Source organism: Anopheles funestus, chromosome 2RL (assembly GCF_943734845.2).
Source record: "Anopheles funestus chromosome 2RL, idAnoFuneDA-416_04, whole genome shotgun sequence".
Lineage (NCBI taxonomy): Eukaryota > Metazoa > Arthropoda > Insecta > Diptera > Culicidae > Anopheles > Anopheles funestus.
Window position 1 is genome coordinate 53,619,117 of NC_064598.1, and position 19,672 is coordinate 53,638,788.

Here is a 19,672-nt window from a genome sequence, read left to right on the forward strand (position 1 = left end):
GGTTGCTACATTTTTTCTAAGAGTTGGTGTGAACACACACTGTACAGTGAAAACTAAAAGACAATTTTTATTCCTTTTATTTGCATTCTAGGTTTTTTGGTACAATGTATTGGATCTCGGGTTGAAAAATGATTCAAATAACACGTTTTTAATTTGAATACTTACGTAAAAAATAAGCAACATTCATGTCATCGCTGGATAAGCCAGGATTGAGTGCAAAATACAACTATTATATGTATGTGTCGAAGGCAAACATTTTCCTTCTTGCGACTTGTCGTTTTGCCCTGGCAACGTTGGGTTAATGCGTATTTTTAGTTCCGACCCCTTAGTTTCGAATCAGAGTTTCGCTGACAGCTGTCGCCAGAATCGTAACCTAACTTGTTTAACTTCTTCAAATACCACACACGGAGGAGTAGTTTGACTCGTGTGGCAATTGACTGTTGGCATTTGCGCTGACGGCTCACGGTATTTCCTGCCGGCTGCAGTTGACTTTATGTTGAACGAATCTTTTTCCCTAGGTCGGTATTTTGCGTTCTTCCATCGTTTTCATTGCTTTGGAGACCTGCTCATGGCGATGAGCCTTCTGGTGGTTCGGTCGTTCTTTCGTCGCTGCGCCAGAGTGAGCGTTCGCACGTGTGTTTCAGTCCGGTGTTTACTTTTTCTTTTCGACGGTTATGGTAAAGGCGAGTTTAGGGATCGTCTGTGTTTGAAGTAACGTTATAGACGCCTGCTGCCAAGAATTTATTTCGCCCGTTGGTCGCTGCTCCTTACACTGCTCTGAGAACACTGCGCTTTACATTTCAGGAAGCCTGTGCTGGGAATGGTGTTGATGGGCGTGTTGCCTTGGCTTTTGAGCAAATGTGTCCATTAAAACATACTTACAAAGTTGTTTTTATGAATTATATTTCAGTTTATATTCTTGCCTACCAAAGAAGCTGAAATGGTGGACGATAGAGTGCCGAGAATGGCACACCCATATTTCGGCAAATTGGACTTGGTTTGTTGTGACAAGCGAAAGAAAATGAAACACCTACAACACAACAACATGTGCGCTCCTAACGAGAGATATAAAAAAACTCAGCCAAAGATAGGGAGATATAAAATTTTATATCAAATTTGTTATAAGTTATTCATGAATCATTGGCTCCGTGACTGAATTTCAGTCAGTGATTACATTAAAAAAATAAAGTTATAATATTAGAACTGCATTTCCGCTGTAAAAAAACACCACCTTTTCTATAAACACGCTGATGAACTAAACAAATTCACGTCAAACCTTCCCTCCATGTCCATTAGTTGAAGTCTCTTGTTTGATTTAGAGTTTTCGGTCAAACGGTACCGTTGTTTTCGGTGTTCATCGTTTATTTCCCCATTTCTCTGACCAAACGGAAGTACCAAACTAAACGTAATCGGGATCGGAAAACAAAACACCCGTTGTTGATGCATTGGAATGTTTCGGGTAATGTTGTGTTGTTAGTATTGGGCGATATATTGTTTTTCCTCAAATTATGTTTTCCTTTAAGTTCATCATTATAACATCAACCGTTGATCTCCGAATTGACGGCATCCGATGGATTATTGCGCGTGAAAACAAAAACCCATTACGTGCTTGTATTTCACATACCAGCTGTAGGTCCATTTTAAAACATTCTATAGTACATAAAGAAATTATTATACCCCTTAAATACGAGTTTTTAGATGTTAAGAGAGTTGAACTACTATATTGCTGTCTTCATACATATGATCTCGTAAAGTATGTCTTTATGATTTGTGAAAAGATAAATGATTTTAAAACTTTGTATAAAAGAGCAATTTTAAAAATCTGTAAGTTGTACAAAACTATATTATGTAAAAATGAATTTATAATGGCGCCTTACTGAACGCTTGGGAACAAACGGTCAAATAGATTAGATTAGGTCGGCGGCCCGGTGGTGCATGTGATAAACGGCGCCAGTCCACGCGGCCGGACCGGGTTCAAATCCCATCCGGACCGTCCCCCCGTAGCAAGGACTGACTATCCGGCTACGTGGTAAAATAAGTCTAGTAAGCCAGAAATGGCCGGCGTGACCTGTAAGGTCGTTAAGCCAAGAAAAGAAGGTCGACGGCCATGTTGTGTATGTTAAAATTTATTACAAGCAATAAATTCTACTGTATCTGCCTTTAAGATACATCTCAATGACGGTTCCATGTTAGGATTGGTGCCAGAATCCTTGAAAAAACATGATTCTAGTAGGTTTCTATCATTGTAAACACGAGAACTGAAACTGACTAAAGAATACCATTACCAACATTTTTATCAATTTATCAATTGACTAAATTATAATACACTTCGCACAAATGCAAATATGTGTACGAAACTTCTTCCTTTTATTCGTTTTATGAATACCTGAAAGAAGTGAATTGAAGTCTTTGTATTAGCACATGAACCACGGTAACGTGTTTCATGGTGTTGTTTAACCACACTAATAGCTGAAACGAAACAAACACATTTGTTTCTAATGAGTGAGTTTCGGGATTATTCGAAAGAATCGAACAGAATTGCCCAGCGCGAACAACACTGTCCGTTGTGATCTGTAGCCTGCTGAAACTAAACGAAACAGCCGAATAGAAGGGAGAACGGGCTTATAATTCTGCTTTGAAATTCAAGGTCACTACGAAACTAGACTTTGTCGAACGCGGAGCAGGGTTTTCAAATGTAATGATGACGAATTCGTGAGCTCACCGAAAAACACGCACATTCTCCATAATCTCGACGCGTTCCTTTAGCTGGAGAAGAGACAGAGCATCTGGCAAGCATGTGTTGTTGAACGTATGTGAGTAGACGCTAGGCTGTGGTGTGGTGAAGAACTTCGAAAGAACAAACGATGGGATCAGCTAACGTTATTGCTGGCTGGCATAACTTTTCGGTCATGGACAGTATCGCGACCTACTGTTACTAAATGGTTTTCTGGTTAGTTTCTTCACAAGTCTAAAGTTACTCAAATGGATCTGTTTTTTAATTATTTGGAATAATAAATAAAATCGGTATCATTTATCAAAAATGTAGAAAAAAAACATTTTCCAGCTATTTTTCAAATTAAAACTTAAACATCTGTGTTAATGTATTCTCACAAGTTGGCCAAAGTATCGTTATTGGAAAAAATCTCATAATTAGATCATAAAATAAAATCGTATTTAGCGGCATTCTGCACACAATGGATGCATTAAAACAAACATGGACACTAATCTAGCAAACAGTTTTATCGTCCTCTGGCATACTGGAGAAACAAACAAAGCAAAAAGAAAAGAAAAGTTGGCAAATATGAGTGGTAAAACTCCGATGCAAAGGGTTGGGATTAATTTGAGAGCTTTTGCTACCATTGTTGACAAATTTAGGTTGAAAATATTTGTAGATCTGTATCATGCGGGAACTGTGCCATGCTTTAGGCGAGTCACGTTGGTGATATAAGCAGTTTATTTATTTTGGAACAAAGGAAAAATAACTTTCCCAAATAGCATGCTTGAAAGCTCCTAAATATTAAATTCTGAAAGTAGAGTTGAAGGTTAGAAAAATAATTTTAAAGGATGTGTTAACGAAAACAAAAAGAAAATAAAGGTTGAATGAAACAAATAGTACAAAAAGTTACTATAAAAAATGTTACATAGTCGTGAAACGTGCATCACGCAATCAAATTTAATCACGCACATACGGACGGAAAAGGTGTGTTGAAAACTAAGAAACAATTTTCATTATATCACGTAATGTGAGATGTAATCTATTTTTTATTATCAGCTTTAGTTGATGTTTAAGTGCAATTTAGTAGCTTTTAGTGATGGTCAATTTGACTCTTTCTTACAATCCACCCGGAGACAATAAAAATACAGATTTGTAGGATAAAAATCTTTTGCAATTATATATTGAAATCAGCAAACCTTATAGGTAATAATTATAATGGAAACAAAAGAATCGAATTTGCATAATTTTATGTATAATGTTAATCATTACTTCTATACTTTTGTTGTTATACGAGGTGTGCTGAAATTGCTGAGTACTACAAAATTATTAAATCAAATCTAATCATTGTTTTCCTTGTAATTCGTAGGTAGAGATAGTGCTAAAACTTCATTAGACACTTATATTGCTTTTGATGGATTGGATAAGAATTGGAGCACTTATTTGTCCGAGTGTTCAATTGATAGCATGTGTTTAACAAATTTATCAAACCATGACAAATGGAAATGGATTCGAAATGTTTTACCATCGAATAAATCATTCGTAATTGATGGAGTAATTTGAGATTGATGAACTGGTATAAATGAAAGGTTGACAAATTTAAATGTTATGCAACAAAAACTGATTAAATACTTGCTTTATCAGCTTGTTTGAATTTATTTTATCAGTGATAAGGAATTAAGTATGATGCCCAAGTACTCAAATATTCAATTAGTTTGATATGGCAATTGTGTCAACAATGAAGCAAAAACATAACTGCTACTTGACCATTCTGTTAGTAACGTTAAGAGTATCATCTGTATGGAATGTCTTTTGAACATGTGCGGCCTCCGCATATCTGATTCATTGGTCAAAGCTTAAATAGACACCATCTCAATCCTATTCTGACATCATCGATGTACGTGAATTATTCCATTCGCGAGAGTTGGTCAAAGTTCTTAAAATTGAGTTCCTTCGTGTAGTTTCTGTTATAACGTATTGATGACTATGTGCGTAAGGATTTTGGGTTTTATGACGAATGTAAATAAGTGACGCAATCGTTTCCATAACGGTGACGGCTTATTTCGAAACGCTATCGCTTATTCACATGTAGCCGTATGGACGGTTTACTTAGTGAGGTTAATGCTCTTGGGATGGACATACGAAGTGAAGTGGACAGTAAACATAAATATGCTGTCTAACTTTTCTGCAGTTTGACTGCTTGCGACTTCAATTTCATGGATGGCGATAAAATAATGTTAAAAATTAGGCGGAGTAGTAAGATCTTAGATGATCTAATGCGTAGAATAAACATATTATACAGCTTTTTCTAGTCAAGGCACTTAGTTTTATAACATGAGACATCTTATCATTTTACTGTAATAGTTCAGACAGCTTCATCTTGACTTAATGACCTCCTAAGTCATGTCTGCCATATTTTGCTCATTAAACTAATTTTTCAACCACAATCAGATAATTAGTTCTTGCCACGAAGACACAGATGAGATCAGATTTGGTTCCAATCCTGTCACATGAAGATCAGCGATGTTACTATTGAACCACTAGGACGTTTATGCCCGTTGACCTACTTTACATCGTAGCAATGCTTTATCCGAAAGGTTAGACAGGCTACTACAGACGTAACATCAAATCTTGGTGATATCAATTCTTATTACAAATGATAAATTATTCAGCAATGTGCGTAAGAAGTAATGCAAAAAAAAAAAAAGAATTACTAAAAAGCGGAATTCAGAGATTTCTTTAGAAGATGCGATAATATGAGATTTACAGGTCAATTTCTGGGAAATTTGATAAGAAAAAACCATGGAACTGATTAGACGCTAATAACTTATAGCCAACGGGTTTAGTTCCGGCATTTAGCGAACTCCTTCTTAGGAGGAAGGTGCGATATGTTGGGTTAGCCCTATCACTTCTCCCCTGTGTGACTGTGTTGCTTCCGTGCACACATTGCTTGTTGGTAAGGGTGAACAGAAATAGCCGATCGTCAGATATGCAAGCTTACGTTTTTACTTCGTTTTGACCGGATCGCTTGTATTTGCCCTTGCACTATGTGTAACGAAGTTGCGTCTCGACCACGTTAGTTCCCGCGCAGGATTTTATCTGCAGCCTACGTAGGACGGACGCCTTCCTGTAGGTGTGAGTGCTGATAAGCACACCCCAAACCCGAAGATATCATGTGCGCACTGTTTTCGCGCACGATGTAACTCGCAGTCGCAGAGTGTTTTTCGAGCAGGCAGGAGAGTTCATCTGAAGGTATCACTGCCGTGTAAATAAAATAGTTGCAAAATATCAAATTTGCAGTGCAACTAGCGCAAAGTGAAAGTGGAAGTTACAAGAATTGTGCCAGGTGACAGGCTCGAAAGAGGTTTTGTTTAAGAAATTAGATAGAAATTTACGTATCGTACACCATGTCCCAGTATCGATATGAGTATGGATCGTACAGGAGATCTGGTAAGTGATTGTAGTGATGATGACAGCGAATATAAAAAAAGTTGGAGTAAAGTAAAGACGAACACCAGTGTGAGAAGAAATTTCCTAAACTATTATAAAAAAGGAATTTATTTAGAGATAAATCAATGCGAAAAAAGTTCAATAAAGTGGAAGAAAGAAGGACAGAAAAATTCATTCGGCAGAACAATCTCGACTCTTTTTTGGTACGCTTGTATGACATCATGTTGGTCTTGCGATGACCAACAGCAGATGAGTCAATTAGCGTTATCGCGCCTTGCCAGCGCGAAGATGTTCCTGTATCTGGTGTGTATAGTAAAGTAAAGTAAAGTATCAGAAACAAAACAAAAAAGTGGTGTTTTGGGCTGGGTATGTGGAATGTGATAAAAGGTAGCCCAACTTTTCAGTGTGCACAACACTTCGATGGAGTACGGCTGACATTGACCAAGCAGCGGTGTGGCCACTGTGGCCCTATTTTTGTAGCTGTTATCTGTTTGCTAACTGTGATATAAGTTTACGTATGAAGGTAATTACCTTCAACGTTCTCGAGCTACCGGTGGAGGAATGCAATGCGCGTAATGCTTTCGATATGAGCCTAAAGGTAGATTAGGCAGCAGGGAATAGATTTTAAAGTTTGGTATCAGCGCAAGCACAACATTCCATATCTTCAAGAAGTTCGGTCCGCATCGCTGCGATAATTTACCAAAAACTTGGTATAGCGTAACATTTTGAGACATGGAAGATTAAAAAGATGATCCAACCATCTTATCTCGGCAGGCGGCAAACTCGTATCATAAAATAGCCAACAAATTTGCGAACCAATAATCCTTGGAATAGAAATGCAAACTGCACAATGCCAAACGCGCAGATAATTGAATTCCAATGTGTACGCCTTGTTCCATTCCGTCCGCAACCCGCACCATTCCTAGGTTCAAAGTGACGCTGGTCGCGCTAGTCGTGACCAACGATAGCGGCGGTCGTTATCTCGAAGCTCAGTTTAGTTGATAACCACCGTTTGCATTGGTTCGTTTACGCGATGAATGTCACGCTCCTTGCGATGGTCACAGCTGTTTAGTATTGCGTCTCGCACCTCTGTGAAATCTTCAATCACATCTCACACTTTTGCATGTTGGGATAGTATGAACTGCTCACTGCGGCACTTTAAAGCTTTTGCGGAAGTTCAACAGGGCATGCAAAATGTGGTCGGTAAAATGCCACTGATGATTCTTCGATGGTGGCCACCCCGATCGACCATAGACAAACATTGGCGATAAGTAATGTTTGTTTGCTAAGCGGTCGAAAGGATAGAGACTCGCAAATCGGGCAACGATCGATCGGCAAACTGTTAGGGTGTTGATAACGTGAGCAGGCGCATTCCGAAGAAAGATTATTATCGTTATTTATTCTTTTTATATACAAAAAATGTACGTACAATTAACATGCGGTTTTTTCTTCTTTTTTATTACAGGTTCCAATTATGAACCAGGCGGCTACGCGTTTCAGGTACAGCAGCGCACCAACATGACGCAACGGGAAGGCATACATAAGTTTGAGAATGAGCGTATTAAAACGCTGCAGGAAGAACGTTTGCATATTCAGAAGAAAACGTTTACAAAATGGATGAACTCATTTCTGGTAAAGGTAAGTGTCGTTGACAACCTGGTATGGGTGTAGTTAGTTGATAAGGGGGAAACTATTTTATTTTTAAGGAAACACAATTTGTGGTGCAATTTTGAATCGATAAAGTTATGTAGCAATTATTAACAAAATGAACTGTATCTAATCTGGAAAAGCAATTTGTAAAGAGAAAGTAAGAGGTGTTTTCTTTGCGCCTATTTTTTTTGTGTCCGATTAACACGCGACGGATTTTTTTATGCTGCAGTCGCTAATTGCAGTATTACTTGCACTTCCCAGGCATGGGTGCGCTTTCTCACGGATGCGTCATTGTTTGTTTATTAAATGTATCAGGAACGGGGGAACAGCGTGACGGGGACTGTTGGTTCGCCTACTACAAGCGACCGAGACCGCTTAGTGGGTACCCCCAGCAACAAATGGGTCAGATCTCGGAAGGTGACAACATGCTACTCCCACTGCTCCCGGCTAGGTTAGTGGGACACAACGTGCGAATATTTAGCCCTTTCAGTGCAAAAGAGCAATTGTTCCGTTTTATTACTATTGTTGTGTCCGGAACGCCCGCACCCCACACTTGACTGCTGGAATATGACATTTTATTACGAGCACTGTCAGGTATGCGTGTGCTGTGGTGTAGTGTTCACTACCTCTGGTAGTAAAGTCGCACTTATGTTCTTATAACCGCAAAAAAATAGTTTCATCTCACCGAATGGGTTGTGTAGGTGTACGGAATAACCATGAGAGCCAGGCAAATGGATGTAGTTTGTGTTGGAATTAGACAAGAAAAGTAAAAACATTTGCCTCCTTCAGTGGCGCCTTCGAAACAGGAATGAGTCATGTTTTTGAGCCTGCTCCATCATGGGCAGTCCACCGTGAAGTGAAAAAGGGAAGCAAAAGCAGCGTCTACCAGCGACGGTGCAAATGCGTGTTCTACATTCAACTCCAAATGACCATGCTAATGAGTAACGGATTTTGCGTTCCTTTCCTAGCCGCGTACCATTCTAACACCATTCTACCGGAACCGGAATCGGTTTTGCGCTAGCCCCATCACTCACATTCGCGCATCCCGTGGAGTGTTGCTAATGAGGAACAAAAATCAGTATCACGCCTTCCACGCTTCTCGAGTGTTATTTATTGGTTTCGAAATCTTTCGATAGTGACGAAACAAATTATCACCAGCGGGAGACCTGAAAAACTGTTACGATCCATTCCTCCTACCCCCAACAACGATCGAGTGGTGTTTTTGTGTTGTGGGCCCGTTTTTACAGTGGTTCATTGTTTTCTGAAATCATAAATCATGGTCAAATTTTATCGTCGTTGCTTGTATGTTGAACTTTAGATTTTTTTCTCTTGTGTTTCTGTTGTTTTTGCTTAACCGTTAACGTAACCTTTTATTTGCAATCTAATGTTAAAATTATATGAAAATTCGATACGTAAACAATTTTGTTAGTTTGAAGTTGAAGTTTGAAGTTTGAAGTTGATTTTAACTAAAGTTAACGTCTAGAATCTAGAAGTTGAAACCCAACATTTTCCCTACCCCGGCATCATATCTCCGCTCAGCTTTTCCACGTTCGAGTCTGTTTTGTTTTGCTTGACGCTTGATTGGAGCACCACTAATACCATTCGTTACGATCTTCTCATCTTTTCACAGGCCAAGATGGAGGTCGACGACCTCTTCATCGATCTGGCAGACGGTATCAAGCTTCTGAAGTTGCTGGAAATCATCTCCGGCGAGAAGTTGGGCAAACCGAACAGTGGCCGCATGCGTGTACATAAGATAGAGAACGTTAACAAAAGTTTGGCCTTTCTGCACACGAAGGTAAGTTTCACAATAACAAAAAAAAAACAGGTTCACATTATTAATGAAACAAAAATGCGAGTATTTTTTGCGAATTTGTTTCGCATTTAGCACTATGTTTAACGTAAATGCTTGTATGTTTTTTTTTTGTTTGGGCGATTTTTGACTTATATCACTTAATATATTTTTTCGCAATTTGTTATAAAAAAGAAGCAACTGCGCGTGATGGTTCAACGGCGATCTAGGACAGAAACAAACAACAAGCGTTTCAATTCACAGATTTTTTTGGTATGCTTTTTCGGCCCCGTCACGGTGCAAACCGTGTATAAATGGACGAACAATGGTTTAAAAATGATTTATTACGCGCTTTTGGTGGGCTACCGAATATGCAATTAAATCATTTCCGTGCAACACCTATGATGATGCAACAACGCCACACTAGGGTGACCGAAGTGTGTTCGACACCGGGAAGGTGAAGCGCAAACAAAAACACGGCCTCTCTCCTTGGCCACTGGGTGGCTACCAGAATTACTCAACCTTGACCTAGGTAATGGTTTTTATATCTCAGACACAACACGGGCAATGAGTCAATGTTTCACAGAAATGCAATAGATTGGTGAAACATCACCTCTGTGCGTGATTGTTAGTTATTGTATCGATTGATGCACTAGAATGCTAGAAAATCCGGCATCGCACGTCATTGGATTTGTTGTCCAAGATTAGGATTGTTGGAGTTGGAATTGACCAAAGCGTTGTACTGAAAACCACAAACCAAAGGTAGATAATGGTTGATTTAAGTGTGTTGTCGATAATGTATCGATCGTATGCTCATGAATTCGACTTCAATAACACGCGGACAGTTTGGAATCATTGAACAACGTCGCTATCATTATAATATCACACTGGTTACAAACAGACCCGACGGAGAGAGAGATAGCAATGGTTTTCCATTCAATCGTAAATGGTGATTTAATCTAACTTCATGTTTTGATCAACCAACAACTTGCCTATCAGATTCCAATTCCAACAAATGGATCTACTTTCGGTAGTGGGTGCAACATTCTTGGGCATTCTCTCCGTACCGACCTGGGACACCTTAACCCTGGGTGAAATGTCTGCTTGTTTTGCAAAAAAAAAAGATAGTCACGCTTTTTTCTCGCCTTTTTTTCTCTTCACTTTAACGACCAACATGCAAAAGAGCGGTTGTATCACGAAACAAACGTAATGTGTTACAAGGTGCGGTTGGTGGTCGGCTCGATAGATTTCACCCTATCACCGTCGAGATCCAGTTATGAATACTTAAGTGGTTTTAACAAAATCGTTTAGTCTCGGCTATTGACGATAGATCACGTTCCCGCAGCATTTAGTTGGGTTCCGTTTTACGCGCCGGGTTAGAAGTAGGGTGACACGAAGGCATACTGAATAATGTATTAGATTGTGTGTGAAACAACAGTGTATATGCAACTCGATGAACATTGTTCGGTTGACGTCACTTTTAATATTAATTTGATATTTTACAATTAAATGACCAATGGTGGGACAACACATCTGAATTGAGAACACAGTGTAAATGAATATTTAAAGGAAGCAAAGAAAATAACTGAAAAACTTTTTTCCTCCATGTACTTTACGTTGAACCAATGTTATATGGAATAATTATCATGTGTTTCTCTTTTGCTCCTTTTACGAATTGTGTTGCCAAACTATTGAGTAGTGTACTAAAACACTAATCTCGGTATCTTTTTGCTTTCTGCTTTGTATTACGTCCGGTACAATTCAAAAGTTCCCTCGAGACATGACTAGGGGCGATCAAGTACAGCTGATTTCACTTTCAAGACCACACTGTAGCAGAGTCTTCAGTGCATTTATTAGCAACTCTATTCTAGTAGTGATGCGAAAAAAGCCCAAACAATCATTACGCCTTTAAGGTGCAATTTTGTGGCCTTCCGGTAACTGATAGTGCGAACCATTCAAGCTTAACGCAATCCAAAAGAGCTTGGTGTTAAAGTACTGAGTGTTCCAATGGACTATGTCTGGCCCTGGTCCATCTATGAATTCAACTGATTGCGACTAAAGTGAGCAATTTGTTAGCCAAAGTGGTAGCTCTTCTCCGAGTTGGTCGAATTTTGCGCTATGCAATGCATGTGCTGTGCACTAAACCTTTGCTGGTCATTGTACACCCCTTCGAAACTGGCAACCGTTCACTGACTTAACGTTCAGGGGATTCAAAGGGGTATGACTCTGTATATAACTTGCCCACTCTTCGTGCTTCTTCAGTGAAACGCGGAAGTTCGCCTAATGTCTCAATGAGACACTGCGCTGGCTGTTTTGGAAGTTACGTATATTTGTTGTGGAGGTGTTTTTGTTGCCAAAAATGGAACACTGAGTAGAAAATGGAATATTTTTACTCTAGATAAAATACAAACGACGAACTCCGGTGACGGCTAAAGTCAATATCCCGCTATGGCTGTTTAGCGTAAAGAGAATTTGAAAGTTTCTTCGGTAAGCTCCGGTGGTCTGTAAAGCATCCGGCGGGCAGTACTGTTGGGCAATTTCTTGATCTTCGCCGACGGGCTATGTTTCGGCCCGAGTTGTAGGCTTTTACCGGGTTAATGCAATTATGGTCACGTATTTTTCTAGCAACCTTAAGCCACCAGCACACCAGCGTGATAGGAATGCTTTGTCGTTTCTTGCAAAATCTTTCTGCAAAACCGATATTAGTAAACTAACTAAATTGTCTTAAATACCCCCTTTGAAGGGACACATTTTTAAGTGAATTGTCTTGTAGAGTACCGTGCAAATGCCGTCCAAAATCGCCTTAATATATCGCTTCCGCACTTGACTAAAGCCATTACTTACTTTCCCTCGTGCGAACTTTGTTTGGGTAGGATCGTAGAAATGTGTTTGTAGGGTTTAGTTGTTGCGTTTTGGTGTGACCTCGGTGGTGGTTTGCGATGGATATTGTTGTCAAACGCTTTCTCACTGGGTGTGATTTGCATTTTATCCGTTCCAAATTGAATTAGCGATTCGGAACAGGCGAGGAAAACGTTCGTTACCAGACGGCACCACCAGCCATCTCCCCATTTTGCGATGACGGAAGCACGTTTATGAATGTGCGCTACGCATACATTGTACGAGCGAAAGACAGTAGAGCGGTGTGAACGGACTTTTGCCTTAATCCAATGATTGGTAGGCTGGTCCAAAACCGATAGCTGGTCGTATGTTAATAAGTGTAAGATCTATAAAAAACGTGCTTTTTGCACACGATGTAGGTTGATCATGAATTTATAACGCTTCTGTATGGCCTATTGTTTTCGATTGCATGGAAAATATAAAAAGTCAATAATAATATAATAATGTAAAACTAGTATTTGAATTTCACGTTTTATCACATTTATGCAAAAGGATGTATTTTCCATAAAATAGAATTGTCTTGGAAAACAAAACGCAATAAGGCAAATACAAATGGAATTGAAAATTGACCTTAAAACTAAAAAAACATTGTAATGGTATTGGCACAAATCGAATCAATTACTAGTGCTAATTACAGTGTAATACTATTTACTTCGTTCGATAGTTTGTAAAAGCTACCTGGCGCTCCGGGAGTAAAATGAAGAATGATTGGCATTCATTTCTCACCGATATGTGTTTGCTATACCGTGCGATTCGGCAGCATTCGGTATTCGAGCGTTTTTTTTTTGTACACATGGAAGCTGCCTTACAGCTTTTTTTATTAAAGAGCACCCGGCAAGAGTATTTGAGTGATGCGAACAGGTGATGTATGCGGTAAACTACCTTCCTTCCAGTCAGCAGCAGGTCAGAACCTGTGAACAGTATGAAATCGGACGTGTTCGAGCAACACTTTCTGCCGACCTGCTAACAAACGAATGATTTTCGCTGACCGCCAGAAGAATGAAGCTAATTCAATTAGTCTTCCCGAACAACATCAACTTCGTGGAACAGTTAACAACCATGACTTCAAGAAAAAAAAGCACGCAATTTCATCCGTACCATTCTGTAGTTAGGAGTGCCTAACGGATATTGAAGCAGGTTTTTCAGGGCTTCGTTTTAGATCATTTTAAAGAAGCTGGCCACAATGACGGAGGGATAGCTGAGTTGTAGGGAGGGGTGAGCTGATTAGGTGAGGTTTTTCATTAGATGAAGTTTGGTGTATCTCGAGAGGTCTGATTTGACTGAACGATCAATTCGGAAGATCGAAGCTAGCGGCCGTTATGAGAAATGGCGCCATTAACCCCGTCGATTGTCTTCCAAATCCGCGTTAATCATCAACTGTTTCTTTCTCTTATTTCTTACTTTTCTACCATACATTCCTGTCGTTTTAGGTTCGCTTGGAATCGATCGGTGCGGAAGACATTGTAGACCATAATCCCCGCCTTATTCTCGGCCTGATTTGGACGATCATTCTTCGTTTCCAGATTCAGGAGATCGAAATCGACGTGGTAAGTGTGTATGACGTGTGTGTGTGGAATACCCCTGAAACTTTTCTCTGAACATTGATCGATAAACTTGCATTATGCTAATAACATCGGCAATTTATTATCGGCTATCATCATCAGTCCAGTTTACGATTCTGATCGCACTAAGACGATCATTTTGTGTGCTAAGAGAAGATTATAGATTGTTGCCAGCTTGTAGGGATGGTTAGGTTTTACATGAGAACTAGAGTATTTAGAAGGTTTAATTTTGTCATTCAAATGTGAGTGCATAGTATTAAATACTCGTCGAGTTGGTTCAAATCATAAATATGTATCATGTAAAAATCAGTCTCATCCGTTAAATTTTCACATTAGGTAGATCGATGTTCAAAACGGAGTTTGCGTTTTTTTATTAATACAAAACTGCTAACTCAACCAATGTTATTGTTATGTTTGCAGGACGAAGAAAATGAATCGTCGGAAAAGAAATCCGCCAAAGATGCGTTACTGCTGTGGTGCCAGCGAAAGACGCACGGTTATCAGCATGTACACATTACCGATTTTACCAACTCGTGGCGCTCGGGTCTTGGTTTCAATGCGCTCATTCACTCGCATCGCCCAGATTTGTTCGACTACAATAGCCTCATGCCTGGACGGAACATTGAAAACCTCAACCATGCGTTTGATGTGGCGGAACGAGAGCTTGGCATACCCCAGCTGCTGGATGCGGAAGATATCGACACGGCCCGTCCGGATGAAAAATCCATCCTCACATACGTTGCCTCGTACTATCATACGTTTGCACGGATGAAAAGTGAACAAAAAGGCGGAAAACGTATAGCTAACATTGTCAACAAGCTGATGGATGCGGACAAAAAGAAAATGCAGTTCGAGCACCTGATAACGAATTTGCTGAGCTGGATACGGGCCAAGACGGTAGAGCTAGAGAAGCGCAATTTTCCTAATTCTGTCGAGGGTATCCAGGGCGAGCTGCTGGCGTTCAAGGAGTATCGTACGGTAGAAAAACCACCCAAATACAAGGAACGTAGCGAAATCGAAGCCCTCTACTTTCACGTGAACACCCTTCTCAAATCACTGAATCAACCCCATTACACGCCACAGGATGGTAAGATGATAAACGATATCGAAAAAGCCTGGCAGCGTCTAGAAAATGCCGAGCACAATAGAGAGGTCGCACTGCGTGACGAACTTTTACGGCAAGAGAAATTGGAACAGCTGAACTTCAAGTTCGAGAAGAAATCGGTACTGCGTGAAGGATACTTGAATGAGATGATACAAGTGCTGACGGATCCACGGTACGGTCCTGCTTTGCGACAGGTTGATGCCACCGTGAAGAAACATGAAGCCATTTCGGCCGACATTCTGGCACGCGCAGATCGATTCAATGATCTAACCGCCATGTGTAACGAATTGCATGAGGAGAACTATCACGGAAAGGATCGTGTGAAGAAGCGCGAACTAGAGGTAATCACGAAGTGGAAGGAGTTGCTGGAATTGCTGGAAAATCATAAGCTAAAGTTGTCGCAAATGAGTTCTTTGATGAATCTGTTGCGAGAGATTGATGCAACGATGACTACAATAAAGGCGCTTCAGACACAGTTTGCTTCCGAAGACGTGGGACCGCACCTGCTGGGAGTGGAAGAACTGCTGCAGGCTCACTCATTGCTGGAGCTGCAGGTTACTACACTCGGAGAAACGCAACGTCGGTACGTTCGTCAAGGTGAGGCATTCAAAAGAGGTGATTACAAAGACACCAGTCAATTGGATGCCAAACTCGCCGAATTGGCCCAGTTGTACCAGGAACTGCAAGCTATGAGTGCAGCACGTCGTGCCCGACTAGACGAAGCCCGCGATTTTTATCAGTTTGTGGAGGATCACGAGAACGAGGAGGGGTGGCTCGTGGATAAGCAGCGCATATGTAAGGCTGGAATCACGGCAAAGGATTTGCGTGCCGTCATGTCACTCCAGCAGAAGCATAAGGCGCTGGAAGATGAGATGAAAGTGCGAAAACCAAAATCCAACCAGATCACCGAAGCGGGGAAGAAGTTAATTGTTGACAAACACTCGCGAATGTCCGAAGTGCAAGGAAAAATCGATTCGCTTCAGGAGCACTGGAAAGCTTTGGAGGATCTGGTGGATCTACGGAAGAGACAGCTTGAGGATGCAGCCGAAGCATATCAGTACTATGCCGATGCAAACGAGGCAGATTCGTGGTTAAACGAAAAAATGGCATTGGTCGCTTCGGATGACTTTGGCGTAGACGAACCGTCGGCCCAAGCGCTCCTGCAGCGTCATCGGGATCTGCAAGGTGAACTGAATGCGTACTCGGGCGACATACTGAATTTGAATCAGCAGGCCGAAAAGTTGATCAAGGCTGGAATTTGTACGCTAGATCTATCAGCCGACCCAGAACCCGTGCAAGAAATGGAACAGGAAGAGTGGGTTAATGAAACTCGTCTCGTTCCTAAGGAAGTATGGGAAGATGAACCAGTAGAGCGGCTTGAACATCGCACTGTGACGGAGAACAAATTGCTACCCCATGTTCAAGCCTTGTACCGGTTCGAGGGTCAAAACATGAAAGTGTCCAAAGGTGATGTAATGATTTTGCAGAACAAAAACAATGTTGATTGGTGGAATGTTCGTAAGCTCGATGGTACAGAAGGTTTTGTTCCGGCAAATTACGTGAAAGAAATAGAGCCCCGACCGGTGCCCTGCTTAGTTCGCAAAGCAGAAAAGGTAAAGGCGATGCAAAAGGTGAAGAAAACTATCTTGGTAAAGGAAGTGATACAGGTGAAGCGTGTGCGACCGGCAAAGGTAAGCCAGATGAAGCCACTGGTAAAACGTCGTGCTAGAGGCGACGACCCGACAGCCCTCGAAAGCAACGACAGTGTTGATAAGCGGCAAAAGCATATCAACGGCACGTACGATCAGCTTCAGGATCTTGCTGAAAGGCGGCGTGCTTTGTTGGAAGATTCAATCTGCTTGTTCCGCTTTTATCGCGAGTGTGATGATTTCGAAAAATGGATAAAGGACAAGGAAAAAATGCTCCGCACCGATGATCCGAAGGGCAGCGTAGAGACCGCCAGGCGGCAGTTTGAAACATTTGTAAACGATCTTTCCGCATCTTCAAAACGCGTTGAAGCGATCGATTCTGATGTAGAAGATTTTGTGCGCCAAGGCCATTCGCAGCTGGATAAGGTGAAAGCTCGTCAACGACAGATTCACCAGATGTGGGAACATCTAAACTACCTGAAGGGACAGAAGGAAAAGAGTCTCGAAGGTGCGTCCAGTGTGGAGCTATTCTATCGAACGTGCGAAGAAGCGATCGATTGGATGAACGAAAAGATGACACAGCTCGATACGGCTGAGGTTGGACCGGATCTGAAAACTGTGCAAGCACTGCAGCGTCGCCATGAAAATCTGGAACGCGAGCTAGCCCCGGTGAAAGAGAAAGTGAGCCGAGTGAATCTGCTAGGAAACACCGTGAAAAATTCATACCCATCCGAGCGCGATAACGTTAGCGAAAAGCAGCGTGAAATTCAGAACCTGTGGCAAAAGGTGCAGGAAAAGGCTAAAGAACGGCGGTCACGATTGGAAAATGCTGTTGGACAGCAAATATTCAATAACAGCACAAAGGCATTACTTAGCTGGATAGCGGAGTGCAATAACCAGCTGAACGCAGAAGAAACCGCGCGTGATGTTGAAACGGCAGAAAAGTTGCTAAAGAAACACAAGGATTTAGGTGAGGACATAAACGCACACGATGACGAGTTTGTACAGCTAGCCAAGCTTGGTCAGCAAATTCTAGAGCGCAATCCCGCATTAACCGAAGATCCTGATATGGCAAACAAGATAGCAAAGCTAGAGGCCGAACGTCAGCGGTTACATGGTGCATGGTTGGCGAAGGAGAAGAAGTTACAGCAATGCATCGAGCTGCAAATATTTAATCGTGAGGCTGACAAAATTGATGCGACCACAAAAAGCCACGAGGCCTACCTGGAATATGACGATTTGGGTGACTCACTTGACGATGTAGAGGCCATTATGAAGCGGCACATTGATTTTGAGAACTCTCTCGGAGCGCAGGATAAGATCCTGAAAAACTTTTCCGAGGGTGCTGATCGGTTGATTCGCAACAATCACTACGACGCCAAGTACATTGATGAACGTCGGGCCCAAGTATTGGCTCGCCGTGAACGGGTCAAGGAGTTGGCACAAAAGCGGCGAAACGCATTGCAAGCTTCCAAAGATTTCCAGAAGTTTTCGGCTGACGTGGACGATTTGAATAGATGGCTGATGGATAAGACCAAAATTGCAAGCGATGAAAGCTATAAGGATCTTTCGAACCTTCCACGCAAGCTGCAGAAACATAAAGCCTTCGAGAGAGAATTGCGAGCCAACGAAGGTCAGTTGCGTATGGTCAACAAAGAGGGTGAATCATTGATCAAGACAAACAACCGTGCGGCTGAAGTGGGTGATACGCTAGCGGCTATCAACCAGAAATGGAAGGATCTGGTAGCCACGTCGTTGGAGAAGGGCCGACGACTAGAACAGGCTGCACTGCAACGAGAGCACAATCGCTACATTGAAGACTCGAAGAGTAAGTTCGATGAGCTTGATCACGCGTTACAGAGCAAGCAGGTTGGTAACGATTTGCGCAGCTGCAAGGAGCTAATGAACAAACACCAAGTTCTGGAGAATGATATAGCACTCTGGGAGCAGAAGGTAGCTGAACTGGTCACCACTGGTGAAGAGATGGCACACGAGGGTCACTTCGATGCCAACAATATTCAGAATGAGACTAAAAAGTTGCAAACTCAATTCGCTGGATTAAAGAAACCTGCCCGGCAACGTCGGGATGCGCTTGACGAAAGCTTGCGCTTCCATAAGTTTGTCTTCGAACTGGACACCGAGCTTCAGTGGATTAACGAGCACCTTCCGGCAGCGAAGTCGGAAGTAATCGGTCAAAATCTTCACCAAGCGCAAAGCCTTTCCAAGAAACACAAAAAACTGGAAGCTGAAATAGAGGGTCACCAGCCGATGATAAACAAAACATTGACTTCTGCAGAAAATCTGATCAACCAGAACCATCCCGAGAAGGCGAAAGTGAAGGAACTCTGTAACTCGCTGGAGAAAGCATGGGCTGATCTTCAAGATCAGTCAGCGGAGCGATCGCGTAAGCTGGAACTATCTCTCAAAGCGCAACAATATTTGTCTGAGGCGGGTGAAATTGAAACATGGTTAGGTGAGCGCAACAACGTTCTGCGTTCGTCGGATTATGGACGTGATCGAGACTCAGCCACGAAGCTACTAACGAAGCACAAGGTAATCGAACTGGAGCTTGACACTTATTCCGGTATCGTGTCCGAGATGGGTCATACGGCATCGGCCATGATTGCGGCTAAACATCCGGACAGTAAGGTAATCGGGGCTAAGCAGCAGCTTATTGAGAAGATGCTTAAATCCTTGCAAAGGCTTGCTGGACAGAGGCAGCTACGGCTAATGGAAAGTCTGTATCGCCACGAATACTTTGTGGAGTCAGCCGAACTGGAGCAGTGGATCAAAGAACAGGAACAAGCTGTCAATTCTGAAGACTACGGTCACGATTATGAACATTTGCTGGTA

The 19,672-nt window shown here is 41.7% G+C and overlaps 1 protein-coding gene across 7 annotated transcripts in view; it reads left to right on the top strand.

The window, feature by feature from the left end:
- Positions 1 to 19,672, top strand: part of LOC125761027 (spectrin beta chain, non-erythrocytic 1) — a 53,051-nt gene that overhangs the window by 22,139 nt on the left and 11,240 nt on the right. For 4 of the 7 annotated variants that reach the window (XM_049421762.1, XM_049421763.1, XM_049421764.1 and 1 more), the window contains 4 exons: positions 7,629 to 7,801; positions 9,444 to 9,611; positions 13,934 to 14,050; positions 14,486 to 19,669. In XM_049421762.1, coding sequence (XP_049277719.1) covers positions 7,682 to 7,801; positions 9,444 to 9,611; positions 13,934 to 14,050; positions 14,486 to 19,669 — 5,589 coding nt within the window. In that variant the 5' untranslated portion in view covers positions 7,629 to 7,681. Of the gene's footprint in view, positions 1 to 4,619; positions 6,164 to 7,628; positions 7,802 to 9,443; positions 9,612 to 13,933; positions 14,051 to 14,485; positions 19,670 to 19,672 lie in introns of those variants that run through there. The other 3 variants (XM_049421759.1, XM_049421760.1, XM_049421766.1) reach the window with 3 other exon arrangements.